Genomic DNA, 14467 nt, shown 5'->3' with positions numbered 1-14467 from the left:
TCTAGTATATTTTAGAGTTCTTAAATTTTGGTGTTCTTAGGCCAATAAAATTAGTTAAAATTAAAAGTTTTAGCATTTAACATCACATCTTCCTATTTAAACAGCATTTAGAGCTTTGTGTTGGTGATAAAAAAAAAAAAAGACAAAATAGAGTCCAACAGTTACATGACATAAAATGTGAAGGCTATGTGGTATTTTGGGGTGTGTGGGGTTGTACTAGTAGACTTTAGGCAATGCTGATCTCCTCACTTTTGTACATTTTAGGTCATGATGGCACACAGGAAGCTGCAACAACTAAACTTTTGTGACATCTGGGTGCAGCAGCAAAAGACACATCACCTCAATATGACTAGTTCAGTAAAAGAGAAAGATCTTGGAATTATGTTGTTGTTTTTTTGCCTCAGTTTTACCCCTTCTCCACCAAATAAGCTCTGGTTCTTGAACCAATTCCATTCAGGATTTTTGAGACCTTGGTGCTATCTAGCAAACCAGCTCACATTTCCACCAGTGTCTGGCGAGACCATTACAACCAAGGATGCGTCATCATCAGAGGGTGTTGCATTATTTACATTGGAAGAACCTGCAAGATTTTGTTCTGTTATTACAGATGTACCGGTATGTTTTATCCGAAAACCAAGCATAGACCAACTATTAATAAGACCACTGCACTCTCCTCTTTTCTGACGATTTCTCACTTGACTTCTCCATTGTTGCCTTCTCCATCCACTCTTTCCAGTCTGTACAATATGACACGCCCATTGATGTCATCACAGTTAGCACTCCAGGTTAAGGAAAACCTGCTAATTTAGGTTCCAGCTGGAAACCAACCTTTTGGGTTCTGTACCAATTTAATCTTGGTCAAAATACTGTTAACGGTTCAAACTTAGATGCAGGAACAACTGGAACACAACCAGTTCCAAGTTGGTGGAAAAGTGGTATGAGCTGCCTGTTGATCTGAGCTTCATGCACACACACATTTCCTGTGTTAAGTAAGTTTACAACAATCTACAACAACAAACAAAAAAAAGAGAGAGACTCCACTCAGATGCCACAAATTTCAGTTTTTACTCAGTAAAACAAACTTGATTGTTTTTTATAAAAAATTATAAAGCAACACATATTTGACATTTTTACAATCTCACACATTTTCAATGGACGGAGAAGGTAAATGAGTTATTGCATTGGTTTTAAAACGTCATAGCTTTACAATAACAGTGCACTTTGATGTATTTGCATGAGCTGCAGAAGTGTTTCGTCTTGTTTATTTTTTTTATAAAATAAATACTGTAGTTGAAGAGATGATGTCAGATTTAAAACACTGCAAATCAAAATGGTTCTCATAGCTCATGGCACTTTTACGAAAACAATATTAAAATCTTTGAAGGTGCTTTGGTTTTTCTGGAGGAAAATTAAGATTCTTATCTTTCTTAAGATAAAACAATAAAATAAAAAACATCTAAAAAGTTTATTTCAGAAAAAAACTGCCATCAAATGTAAGGCTTTTAGTGTATTTTTGTATGAGAAAAGTGCTTATTTCTTTTGGTCCAGCTGGACAGTCCACAAGTGGTGAGAAAACAGACACAGATGTAAGTAAAGCAGCCAATGTTCAGGTGGTTAATAACACTTCAAAAATCCTACGCTTGGTAACATACTTTTTGTTGGAATTATTGTACAAATAAGTTAAAATACTCACCTGAGTGTAAACTTTAAAATATTATTAATAAAAACTCCTTAAAATTATTCCTGATCAAACTATCCTGGTCCATTGATATGAATGTTACGCTATGCTTGGCTGATAATATTGTAGGTACACCTCTCACATTCTTCACAACAAGTGTAAATCATATATTTCTATAATCTATGCATCAATTTCTGGTGGTAGTAATCTAAATGTCTTGTGTTCTGGGTTAAAATATATCCAGCTGTCTTTAAAAGCTGTACTACATATGCCATCTTTGTTTATTTGTCTGATGTATTTGTCTGCCTTTGTATGTTTTATGTGGAGATGGACCTGCGCCTGTGTTTCTCAGCTTCTGCTCTCTCCTCCTCAGTGAGGGCCCACGGCTGGATCTTCCCACTGGCAAATATGGTGTAGATGAGAGCGCCACTGATGTTAATCCCAGCTGCCACCCAGAAGACCTTCCTCCAGCCTGCCAGGGTGTGCTGACAACCAAAGAAGAAGAGGTAGTGTATTACTTCAGTGACCCGTTATGTTCAGTATTGCGAGTTGAGTTACTTTTCAAATTGCTCCTGATAAATTACCAGTGGTTAAGGAAGTATCCCCTACAACCCATTAAAAGTGTGTGGTGGTGAATTTCACTGCAGAGATTCTGCCCTCTGCCTGTATTTTCAAATTTTCTGTGTTCTGGATGTTTATAGTCGTGTTACCCTACAGTGCTCAGGTGAGGTTGGGGCTTTATAACAAGGTAGTCGCCAGGTGCTGAGCTGTAAGCAGCAAGGATCTAAAGCCATGTTTCCATTAAAAACTTTTGGTATATTGCCTTTAGAACCAAAAGTAAGTCCTAGGCACGTGTTCCTAGACCATAGATATTTCCTCTTTACTGGTGATGAAGAGGGAAGTCTGCACTGCGTTTATGATCCACAAAACAGGGTTGAATGCTGACATTTTCAGAACAAAAAAAAAAAAAAAAAAGAAACCTGTAGTGAGTCTCTTCTCAGTGGAATATTTAAATAGTGGGTTTGTGTACTGAGTCCTTGTCTAGCAAGAACAGGGGTGTGGTGCTGCTGGAGTGCACCAGAACCACACTCCACCGTGTTTTTTTCTCCAAGTGAGGAAACAGAATATATGCCGGTTAAAATTCATATACAGTTTTTAAATGCTTGGTTTTTAAAGATCCAATCATCACTCAAGCATATGTCATTCAACAGAGACAACAGAAACGATTGGAATGGTCAGAGTTGTCATATTGACATTTAATGTGTGTTGATTGAATCATGTTTTCAACTTCGGCATTGAGTAACATTACAACTTAATGTTTCACCTTAAAAGTTGCTGGTCGCTGCAAGCATTAGCCTTTGAACAGCAGGGTGAATTAAAAAAAAATTCCATAGTCTACAGCTGCTGCTAGAGGCAGCAAAACATCCTTTCATTTTATAGTTATAGTTTACTAACGTATGAAAAACTTGCCACAGTATGAACAGAACATGAGCTCCAAAATCAGCCACAACTCAGCCCTGAGCAAGAGTGATAGTTCTCTGTTGACCAATCAACGGACTGCAGAGTTTCTAGCTCCACTCTTTAGGACCAGATCAGTGTGCAAGGTACCCCAACAGAGGGGTGACCAAAAATGGGGACGGTTCTATTGGTACCATCCAAAACTTTTCACAGTTGAAACAGAAAAATAACAATTCTAATGTGTTACGAAATGAACTGAACTGGACCTGACTGTTTGGTGGAAACAAGGCTTAAGAGACACAATGCTGAGAAAAGCGAATATAGCAAGGCAATATGCCACATGAAAATGAATATGGGATTGGCTTCACTTTAACTTTTGTTGGCAAGCATATTTATGAAAAGTAAATCCTGTTTAATACACCTTTAGTAAAACTACTAATATCACACTGTAAAAACAGAAAAAATAGTACATATATAAATGCTGTATATACATGGTAATTTAAGAGATCAAACAAATCCTTAGTGAAGTCCCCACTGACTTACATCCTCAGTAAAGTATCCTGTAGCTATGGGTGCCAAGACTCCAGGAATGGTCCCAAAAGTGTTAGTGATTCCCAAAAGAAATCCAGCGTACCTGAAGGAGAGAGAGCGAGTAGTTATCAGCCTAAAATGTACTACTTTCTATGAAGTCAGAATACAGTTACTACATTTAATTTAGTCGATAACACATGAATATTTATGAGTCCAGAGGAACAAAACTGGATGTTTTCGCTGTCCACATCATTAGGTTATTCATACATCTAAGTTTTCATTAGAACTGAAACAATTGGTTGATCAACAGGAAATAAATTCTGATTCTTAGTTATCTCAACAATAAAAGCAAAAAACAATCTCTGGTTTTAGGTCTCAATTTGCTGCTTTTCTCTGTTTTATATCTTTGTAAATTGAATGATTTGACGTCATGCTTGGCCACATTCAACCTTGATCCTAGAGTGTGGTCAGTTATACCTACCGCGGAGCAATGTCTATTTGGTTCACGTAGTATCCAGAGGTGGTGATCCCTGATATGGTGCTGGAGAGTGTGAGGAGGGTGACAGCGAGGATGTGGCTGCAGCCGGCGTAACTTGCACCCACGAGGAGAGCTGCTGCTGGCAACAGACCTGCAGAGAGGAGGACGATGTTAAAAAAAAAGAAGGAAATACCAGTGTACTTTGAGAAAACATCACTGGTATTACTGGTTCTCTTTGTGTTTTTAGGTATTAACTTGTGAAAATGGGTGAAACATATAACAGGTTGGTCAGTGAGTATATATCTGGGTATTTGTATCATCTTTCAATACTTGATCTAAACCAGATGAGGGCAGCATTACACTATTTGAAACCTGAGTCATGAGAGTCATTTGAATTTGGTTTCTGGTCTGTAATTAATGAGTTTCCCCTCAAATATAGTAATAGGTGACTGAAAACCCCAACACCGCTGCCCGTGTGGAGGACAGTTTCTCATTTCAGTCTGTACACGTGTGTCTGTACATGAGCTAGCAGTAGTCGCACACTTCTTTCTGTGCACTGACACATTTGGCAGGTGCAGCTTGGTGGACAGAAAATAGTTCCTACATGAAACTGCTCACAACAAGGTCTATGGATTATGTTGAATAACTGCGCCATGATTGCTGGAAAGAGAAATTGCTGTGAGCTCCAAAGGCCGATTGCCATCTAGTTCGGTTATATTGGAGAGAAGGCAGAAATCTCTACAGTCGATATCTCCAACACTCTGCAGCTTACACCACAACAATCTAGACCGATAAATAGCACAACAGGTAAGAGAAAAAATGTGTTTTTGATTTTGGGGGTGAGCTGTACCTTTCAGTGTTTTCATTTCCATATTTAGTGATCAGTGTGGGTTTCTATAAAAAGAGACATAAGTCTACATAGTTCATCAGAAGTGGAGGTTCACACGTTGTGCCAGAGCCAAAAAAATAATGTCAAAAGTGGAAAACAGGCTGTACTTTAGAAAATGACGTCAGACTGTCCAATGTTAATTACTTCTCAGAGTCCTTAACTTCCTCCATACCTATAGCCATTGTCCTGTGATGCTCAGCCTGACACAGAGGCAATCATGCAGCACAGGTGTACAGAAGAGATATAAACAAAGAGGCTCGGAAGAGAAAAGTTTTTTTTACCTGAAACTGTGAAGAGCTTGCGTACAACAGTGACGCTGAACACCCTCCTCTCGATGAGACTGTCAGCTACGACACCTGACAGTGTTGAGAACAACCAGCCGCCGAGGTACGGCAGAGCGGAGAGGAAACCATTCTGGACAGAGAGATAAGAGTTGTATTCAAAGGATTTAGTGAATACATGTTGCTCGTCTTCCTCCAGTTTTAAATGATATGTAAGTAAGTATATTACAATGCCCTGTCATGAAATCTTGGTAAAGACTAATGTTTGACATGCTTAATGTCCTTCTCAAGAGCTAGATGAGAAGACTGATGTGTCTCTCATGTCTGTACGGTAAATATGAAACAGCAGCTAGTTAGCTTAGTTTAGCATAAAGACTGGAAACAGGGGTTAACAGCTAGCCTGGCTCTGTAATAAAAAACAGTCTACCAGTGCCTCTAAAGCTCAAAAAGTCATATGTGAAAAGCAAATTAAAGAATAATTACTTAGTACAGAATTTGTCCCAGTTCTGTTTTAAACTGGGTTGAGTGACAGAAAACAGCTAGCATTATTTAATAACAGAATAATGACTTTGTGATGCTGCTTTTAAACACCTTCACATATGTTGTTCTTTTAGATTAGATTAGATTTACATTTTTTGCCTTTATCATAAAGTATGGAGATGTACATCAATTATAATTATCATTTATTTTCTATCATTATGTATGATCACTGATTATCATAATTTTTTAACATGAAATGGAGGAACAAATAAATCAAAACCTCACTGATTTAAGGTCAAAGTGCATGATGACGTTCATGTAGGTAGGCAGGGAGGTGAGCAGGGTGTAGTAGGACCAGTGTGCACACATCTGGGTGATGATGATGGCCCACAGAGGAACCGACAGCAGCATGGATAGAAGGGGCACAGACCAGCCATGACCTGTACCCTGCAGATAGATGACAAAATCTTGAGAAAACACACATATATAACAAAAAATGCAGGAGAATATAAACTAAGAGGGAAACTTTCACTTTAAGTTTAAAGGTATATTATGTGAAATTTTATGCAGAATTTCTATGCAATTCCTGCATAGTATACCTTGAAAAGAAAGAAAAGACAATTCTGTCAGATGTTCTCATTTAAGACATATTGACTTGTTGGCATAAAGATAGCTGGACAACAAAAGGACAGCTGAGGAGAAGAGAAAGTAAAAAAAGAGGGAACTGTGTGGAAAACAGGAAGTTTGAGGAGTTATTTAAGAGCAACATTTCACACTTAGTAACTAATTCAAATACTTGGAGGGAATTCAGATGGAAGGTAGTAATGAGAGTTTTTTTTATAGACACCAGAGATAGTGGCTAAAATGGGCTCAACATACTCAAATAAATGAAATAATTAATAAATGTTGATGAAACTGTGGTCCACAAATTGGCAACCATACTGACATATTTTGGACATGCACTAAGTTAAGTACATTTTGGTAAGAGATTTTTGAAGCACTTAAGAAAATATCTTACCAAAATCTCACAAAAGACTCAAGTATAGCAATATCGGGTCTAACACAGAGGGCATTGATGGGAGAGAGAAAAAACAGCTTTTACAAATATTGACAACAGCAGCACTTGAATTACAATTAAGTGGTTAAAACCTGACCAACACATAATATGTGAACTGAGAAGGAATGGGAATTTACCAGATGGAACAGATAATGTACTGCTAGAGTCTCCAAAAAGAAATAATTTTTCAAAGATGGGGCCCTGCTATCGCCATACTAACATAGTGAACTAAGTGAATACTGTGACATCAACACTCGGAGCGCTCAGGGACCGATGGTCACTCCAGAGGTATATATCATAAGGCTGGCTCATGCTTTCTTGACCTCATGGGAACTACAGGGTATGACACATGTGCAATGGACCATTCTCACAGCAGACCTTTGACTTGTCATTGTAGGAAAAGCACAGGTGAAGTTAATAACATTAACAATGGCTCAGTTCCATTAATTGTGCCAGTCAGCTATTCCAGTGAGACAGCAAGCACAATACCAAGACCTCCCCTACATGAAATTCAGTTATCATTAATGTTATTGTGCTTTACCTATTATGACATGTCAAAATGTCTGCTGTGAAAAAGGTCTATGTAACTGCAGCTGTGATGGTGGAGGGTTTCAGCAGACGCAGTAAGAGATAAAGGGTTAGTGTCTTCTCAATTGTTCTGTGGGTGCATTCGGCCTGACAGAACTTTTTGCATAACCTACACTCACAGTATCGTCTTTTATTAATGACCCTTTCAATAATTGCCTAATTCTACATCAGATGCTGATGCAGCTAATTACCAGCTGCTTGCCAACGTATTACAACTATCAGCAGAAGATGCCGTTGCCTCATTGAAATGATGGAGTCTGCAGGTATATCTGATGATTAGTAAAAAACAGTAAAGTGCTAAGCCTTCAGCTGGTCAATCCATGGTAGTTGGGGTGAAATAACAGATGCATTCAATTTCAATCCTTGCTCCTCTTCCACCCGTTCTCGTTGTGTTTTCTAAGTGGCTTCTGTGCTACGTAAGCTGTTTGGTATTACCAAGGGCTGAGGGTAAGTGAATAAGGGGAAGAGGGACGGCTAACAAAATGCAGCGTCAGGATCAATACATCCAAAACTCCCTTTCGGACATACCGTTTGGCTAAAAAACAGCTGCATAAATCACCTTCTTGGCAGCTTCCATACAAACTGGCGATACAGGGAAACTGTAGGAGTGGACTCATAATTTTATAATTTGCTGTGTAATGTATTTATATTAATCATTTCTTTATCTTGTCAGTAAAGAGGAGCTGCAATACAGCAATGCACAACACAGTAAATTAGGTGATGGTTAATGTTTAATGTGCACCTGAGGTCCGATGGAGTTTATGATGTAATCTCTCTCCTCTTTGCTGATTCGACGATGAGTGCGAGGGTCATCGGATACAAAAATAAACCAAAACACAGTCCAGAGGCAACCAGCACCCCCTGAAAGACAGACAGACAGACAGAGAGGTGAATAATTAAAGGAAAGGTGCTGGTATTCAGGGTTAAAAGTGAATGCCTGATGCCATAATAAAATAAAACTGCTCCAAATGTATCTTGCATCAAAAAAACAACAACATATTTTTGAAACCCAATCAGCGTAAAAAGTAATATTACTACTGTCATAACGCAAACAAAAATAATGCTATAATATAAGGTAGCACAGTCAGTATTAAAGATAAAAACCTTCAATTGTTTTTGTCATGCAACAGCTAAACTTTTCAGCAGTAGTGGAAAGTATCTTAGCACATTTACTCAAGTATTGTATTTAAATACAAATTGTAGGTACTTGTACTTTACTAGATTTTTTGTATGTGCTTCTTTTACTTTAACTCCACCACAATTCAGAGGCAGATATTGTAGCCTATTTTATATTAAACTACATTTATTTGATAACTTTTGTCGCTAGTTACTCTGCAGATTCAGATAAAAAAACATGTTATTACACAAGATAAGACTTTTCTGAACCCTGGGATCGTGTATAAAGTAATAAGCTTTTTATTTAGCACAATTTAACTTTAGCTGGTCCATGCTGTAGACTGTCCGGGTGCTACACTGACTTGGCAGTCTTCTTGGCAGAAGAAGAGACCTCTGCAGATAATTGGGCTATTCTGCATCTTTGCTACTTTAAGCACATGCCCTGAATGTTTACATTTAAGCTACATTGCTCATTCAGCAGCAACAATTATTTAATCACATTTAATTTGTTTCACTTTATTTAGAGGGAATTTGTGTTCTGCAAATTTCAATTTCTTACTGTTGTGCAGCATCTACCACCCTGGCATCTTTCCTGTGAGAGACTGAGGTATGTCATGCTGTGTATGTGAATATGTGATTGCACTTGGGTGTTTCCCTTCCTCACCACAAATGTAGAAGACAGCAGGCCACCCTAAGGTTTGGCAGATGTAGCCGGTGAGCGGCAGAGCCACAAAGGCCCCAAAGTTGCCCCCAGATCCCGACAGGGACATAAGGCGAGAGCGCTCCAGAGGAGGAGCCCACCGAGCCCACATGGACATCATGGCTGGGAACGTCACACCCTGAAGAAACATGGAGAGACAGGCAGTGAGACGAGAGTGAGACAAGTGTGGCAAACAGCAAGACGCATCCAACACAATCAGTATTCTTGGTAATAAATAATGTGGATGTGTTGCAGTGCTGTAGTCAAGACCACCTAAACCAAGGCCAAGTCATTTTCAAGTCTTATCAATGATGAAAATAACTGTTAGTTTCAGTTCTGGTGTAAAACCAACTAAAGCAGAACAGGATAAACAAATGTTCACAAAAACTCTCAAATTAGGATAAAAATGTCTTTAAAAGAATTAACTGACCAGAAAGATTAATGAACAATTACATGAATATTGTTTAGAAGTAACAAAACAGACTGGTAAACTGGTATGAAATACTCAATCATGGTTGAATTTAACTAAAAAAACAATATCTGCCAGATGTATCTGCAAATTAATGTCTACAACTCTATTATTGTTGTTAAATTCATCCTTAAAAGGTTCTGCATTGTAAACTAGAAGTACTAAGTCGTGAAACTGACTGTACACACAGTAGCCTCCTGTGTCCTGCTCAACACAGTCTTACCTCTCCAAAGCCCTCCAACGCTCGCAGTGCAAACAGCCAATACGACCCCATCTGGGCAGCCAGAGGGGTGAGCAGCGTGAGGACCGCGGTGCCCAGCACACCCAAACCCAGGAAGATGGTCCCCCCGTAGTGACCAGACAGGTAGCCCCCCGGGATCTGTGTGCACAGGTAGCCGAAGAAGAAGGCTCCCAGCAGCCAGCCCTGAGTCTCCGAGTCCCAAGGATACTGGGGGACCTGGGACAAGAGGACAGAGAGTGTGAAGTGTTTATGGTAAAAGGAATTCAGACACTGTTGGACATAGCCTTTGTTAATGGGGTGCCCGCTCTACCAGGTGAGCTGCTGGGCACCCCTTGTCTCACTTATTTACCTTTTTAATGCTATTTAATCAGATCTGCAGAATAATTTTGACTTACTTAATTCAAAAACACAAAGCAACTGACTGCATGTTATCTTGTATCAGGTGCCCTATCAAAAGTCTTTCATTCCAAACTACACACAAGTTGTAACATGTTTAAGATTATTCATTAAGTACGTTACCCCCTCAGGTTGTAGTAAAGTGTCACTGGTGTTTTCCGTCCCTGTTGGCAGGGGACAGGCAGAGGTGACAGAGCTGTTCTGGGCTGGTTTGGAATCAGTGGTATTCACCATGGCTACCATGGCAACACTCATGTTGACACGAAGACCGTAGACCATGGAGAACCCTAAGAACATCAGGAAGGCCAGGTTGAGGCGAGCCGAGCAGCACACAGGAGGAACTGTTCACATAGAACACAATGATTTTAACATGCAGTCTGGACTGAGAGCATGGAGTCATTGTGAATATCATTTCAAATGTTTCAGATTAACGTCAGAATTAAAGGGAATTTAGAGAATTCACCATCAACAATCTATAATATCATCAAATGATTCAGAGAATCCAGAGAATTCTCTGCATTTAAGGGACAAGGCTGAAAACCAACACTGAATGGCTGTGATCTTTGACCCCTCAGAAGGCACTGTATGAAAAACTGACTTGATTGTATAAAGGATAGTATGACATGGACTCAGGAACACTTTGGAAGACCATTGTCAGTAAACACAGTTTGTTGCTTCATATACAAATACAAGTTAGGACTCTACTATGCAAAGTCAAAGCCATATATCAACATCCAGAAGCACCACCGACTTCTCTGGGCCCGACCTCATTTGAGATGGACTGACACAGTGAAGAGGTGTGCTGTGGTCCGATGAGTCCACATTTCAAATTGTTTTTGGAAATCATGGATGTTCATGACGTTGTGACTTGATTAAAATAAGAAAGATAAACGCACCTGCATCATTCTTGATGAGGGGCTCACTGTCCTCGCGCTCGTCCGAAGGGATGATGGAGTAGCCATTTGGTGGCGGCATGGCACTCATCTGACCTGGGAAATATTAAGTCTGTGAAATTCTGTCACTGAGCCATGGTGTCCAGGAAACCTGCTGGATGGACAAAGGCTAAAATCAGTATTCAGAAAAACACAAACAGAGGATGTTACATAAACTCGTGACAGACAAGTTAGTACAAGAAGACGAGTCAAGTGACACAACACATCAGCAGATTATGATAAAAAGCTTAATAACACTGACACAAACACACACAAAACGCCACTTCCTGATTTCACAAGTTAGATAGGAAAATAATAGATAGTTAGCTAAGAAAAAGTTGATCTGTCCAAAAATCAGTCTATCTTGGGGTTTAAAAAAACATTGAATTTAAGAGTCTGATACGTGTGGACACTCTGCATTTAAGCCAAAATACCCAACTATTCACAGGAATGTCAGTAAACATTTTGTGAGATCTGCCAGAGTACATCTTTGTTTTAAACCTTCGATTTTTTTTCTCTGCATGTCCCTTTCCCAGCTCTGTACAAAACTGTTCTTAATTTCTGTACTTAACTACACAAAAAAATGACAAAAAAAGTAATTTAATTACTTAAATCACTACGCAGATATGAACCTGGCTGAACAACCAGGAAACCACTGCAAACTGTAGAACTACTAGTTAGATTACATGTAGGTCACTGACCCCCAACACTCACAAGGGTCACAGATGCTCAGAGTGGATGCACTGCAGAGTGAGGAAGACATGTGATGAAGATGACGATGAAACTCAACGTGAGTTTATCTCTTTACTGATTTGGAACCTGTGAACAAGAAAAGGTTACATACAACACAGACTGGTTTTATTCTCACTGTTGGGTAAAACCCTCTTTCATTAAAATATATGTTTTTCCAGAATTCAGAAAACCACCTCTGTCATCATCTTGACGTACATTTTTTTTCAAGCTCACCAAGGTGGAAACTCAGCACACCTCTACAACACACTGACCTGGAGTGACATTTGTTATAAAAGTGTTTCCTTAACCACTAAGCGGAAGTAAAAATTTAATTAACACCTAGTATTGTTGGCATATTGAGCATTTTTTTGGAGGAAGTGGGATGTTATCTGCCAATGATACTGCATTTTAGTGCTGATGTTTTGTTTCTCTGTCAGTAATGGCAGCAGACTTTTTTTAAACCAGAGTTGGTGATTGTTGGAACGACTGAAAGACAAACCAATATGGCTTTGGTAAATTTTATTTTGTTTCTGTCGACTTTGACTAAAGTGTTTTTTATGCCGATAAAATTACTGTTTATTGAAATGGAGTCTGAAGGGTTTGCCAAAGGACATTTCAGGCTGTTTCTGGTTCAGCAAAAAGGATCTTACTCTTTGACAAAAAGGTCTTACTCTGTAAGGATCCTTTCTATAATGCTGTCAGACACTTAAAATAGCAATCTGAGCATGTCAGTGGAAAACACAAGCACTTAAAGTGGATGTAAATTGAAGGTGTGAACATACCCTGAGTGTTTATACACAGTCTGTTTTTCTATCATTTAACACTGGACCAATTCAAAAAATTAAAGACATCTTTGACTCTGGGAAATTATAGTAACAAGATTAATATTTTACTATTTTCTGACAAATAATAAGTGAGAAAACAATTCACAGGTTGATCAGTGATGAACATGATTATGTCCTGGTGGCAGTGCTGACCTAAAAAAGCAGGGAGTAATAAACATTAAGAGTGAACTTGTCTGTGAAGGTTATAGGTTTTAGGTCAGAATATAAATACTGAGTCATTATTCTGTTTCACTTGTCACGCTTCCTGCTGGAAAGCTTTGATGGGCAGTAAAGAGGCAACTCGTGATGTTGCTTCTTCTAAATATCATGAGGAACTGAGAAAAACACAAGCTACCTGTTAGTATCCCGATGTGAATGATCTGAAAAGTTTTGGGGTGGGTGAGCTGGGTTTCATAAGATGTCAATAATTTCTCATGACAGCAGATACAGTGTTATCGGAGTTCATAACAGGACATAAAGGGCACAAAGGTCCTCTGAAGCAGCTGGTCTGAGGTATCAATAACCGGTTAAAACGATGGTGAATGACCCTGAAATTATCACTACAGTTCGTCTGTCCTGTCAATCTCAGTATGTTACGTCTTCCTTTTGTCTGAGGAATATGTCAACCTTTGATCCTAACTAATCCTGATCATGCTTGCTATGAAACATCTGTACAAAAATGTGTTGGTCAGCACATACCAGACAAACACTGGAGTGACTCTGACTTAGCAGGACATTTCACCCCAAAATAAAAAAAGTTTCTTCTTACTACCGATAAAAGAAAAACTATTTATGAGCAGCACAAGCTGAGTGCCATCTAGTTCCATTATAGGGTACTGGAGATAGGCAGACATCTCTATGACCGATATCCCCAACACTCAGCAACTTGCACCAAAACAATCTAGAGTGATAAACAGCACTACAGGTAAAAGGAAAAATATGTCATTTTGATTTAGCAGTGAGCTGTCCATTTAAGAGCACAATTAAAAGTAGATTTCAGGATGTGTTTCTGTAATACACACCTTAATTGACTCAACTGACTGGAAACTAGCCACTCAGTAATTAAGAGCCACAGATGTTTTCTCACACAGCCAGTTTTTCCAGTTTCCCTCCTTCCCATAGACACACACTGACACTGGATGGCAGGATGGCACATTCATATGTGCAGTCATAAGAAGGTTTGCTGTGTCTCCCAGCGTCTCAGTTTCTGTTATGTGCCAAGTATCAGACATATACAGATATACAACAAAAACCTTTTAGACAGGTCTGTAAGTATTAACCTGAACAGTTTACAGTAGCTTAGCTTGTTCGTTAACTTGCTATAACTGGTGTATCCCTGTTTGACGACAACATGTATGAATATTTTGTCACCTTACCTTGTGAAGGGTTTTACACCAGAGATTTTTGGTTAAGGCTGCTTGAACGTATGGGAATATAAAACATAAACCGGGTCACATCGTGTCTCTAACACAGCCGGCGAGACAACAACTGAGCTGTGTTGCTGTTTTCACTACCAGAGGAAAACGGTCACATGAGCAACGCTTTGAGGAAACGCAGATGAATAAACACGGAAGAGGAAACGCCTATTGTCAGGCTGTCCCGTGAAGCTAGCTTGTA

General features: G+C 39.1%; 1 protein-coding gene across 1 annotated transcript; it reads right to left on the bottom strand.

The window, feature by feature from the left end:
* Window positions 1–1045: 1045 nt before the first annotated feature.
* LOC126383656 (sialin-like) lies at window positions 1046–14379 on the bottom strand. The gene is made up of 12 exons (XM_050034241.1): window positions 14227–14379; window positions 12009–12113; window positions 11259–11409; window positions 10486–10703; window positions 9949–10182; window positions 9221–9395; window positions 8183–8301; window positions 6081–6242; window positions 5316–5448; window positions 4149–4296; window positions 3680–3770; window positions 1046–2163 (listed from the first exon to the last, which is right to left on the bottom strand). Exons 3-12 carry the CDS (start codon window positions 11344–11346, stop codon window positions 1996–1998), a joined length of 1536 nt encoding a protein of 511 aa, XP_049890198.1. The 5' UTR covers window positions 11347–11409; window positions 12009–12113; window positions 14227–14379; the 3' UTR covers window positions 1046–1995.
* Between the last annotated feature and the right edge of the window lie 88 nt (window positions 14380–14467).

Source organism: Epinephelus moara, chromosome 22, assembly GCF_006386435.1.
Source record: "Epinephelus moara isolate mb chromosome 22, YSFRI_EMoa_1.0, whole genome shotgun sequence".
NCBI lineage: Eukaryota > Metazoa > Chordata > Actinopteri > Perciformes > Serranidae > Epinephelus > Epinephelus moara.
Note: the sequence above shows the minus strand (reverse complement) of the source record. Positions and strands in the feature narration are given on the sequence as shown.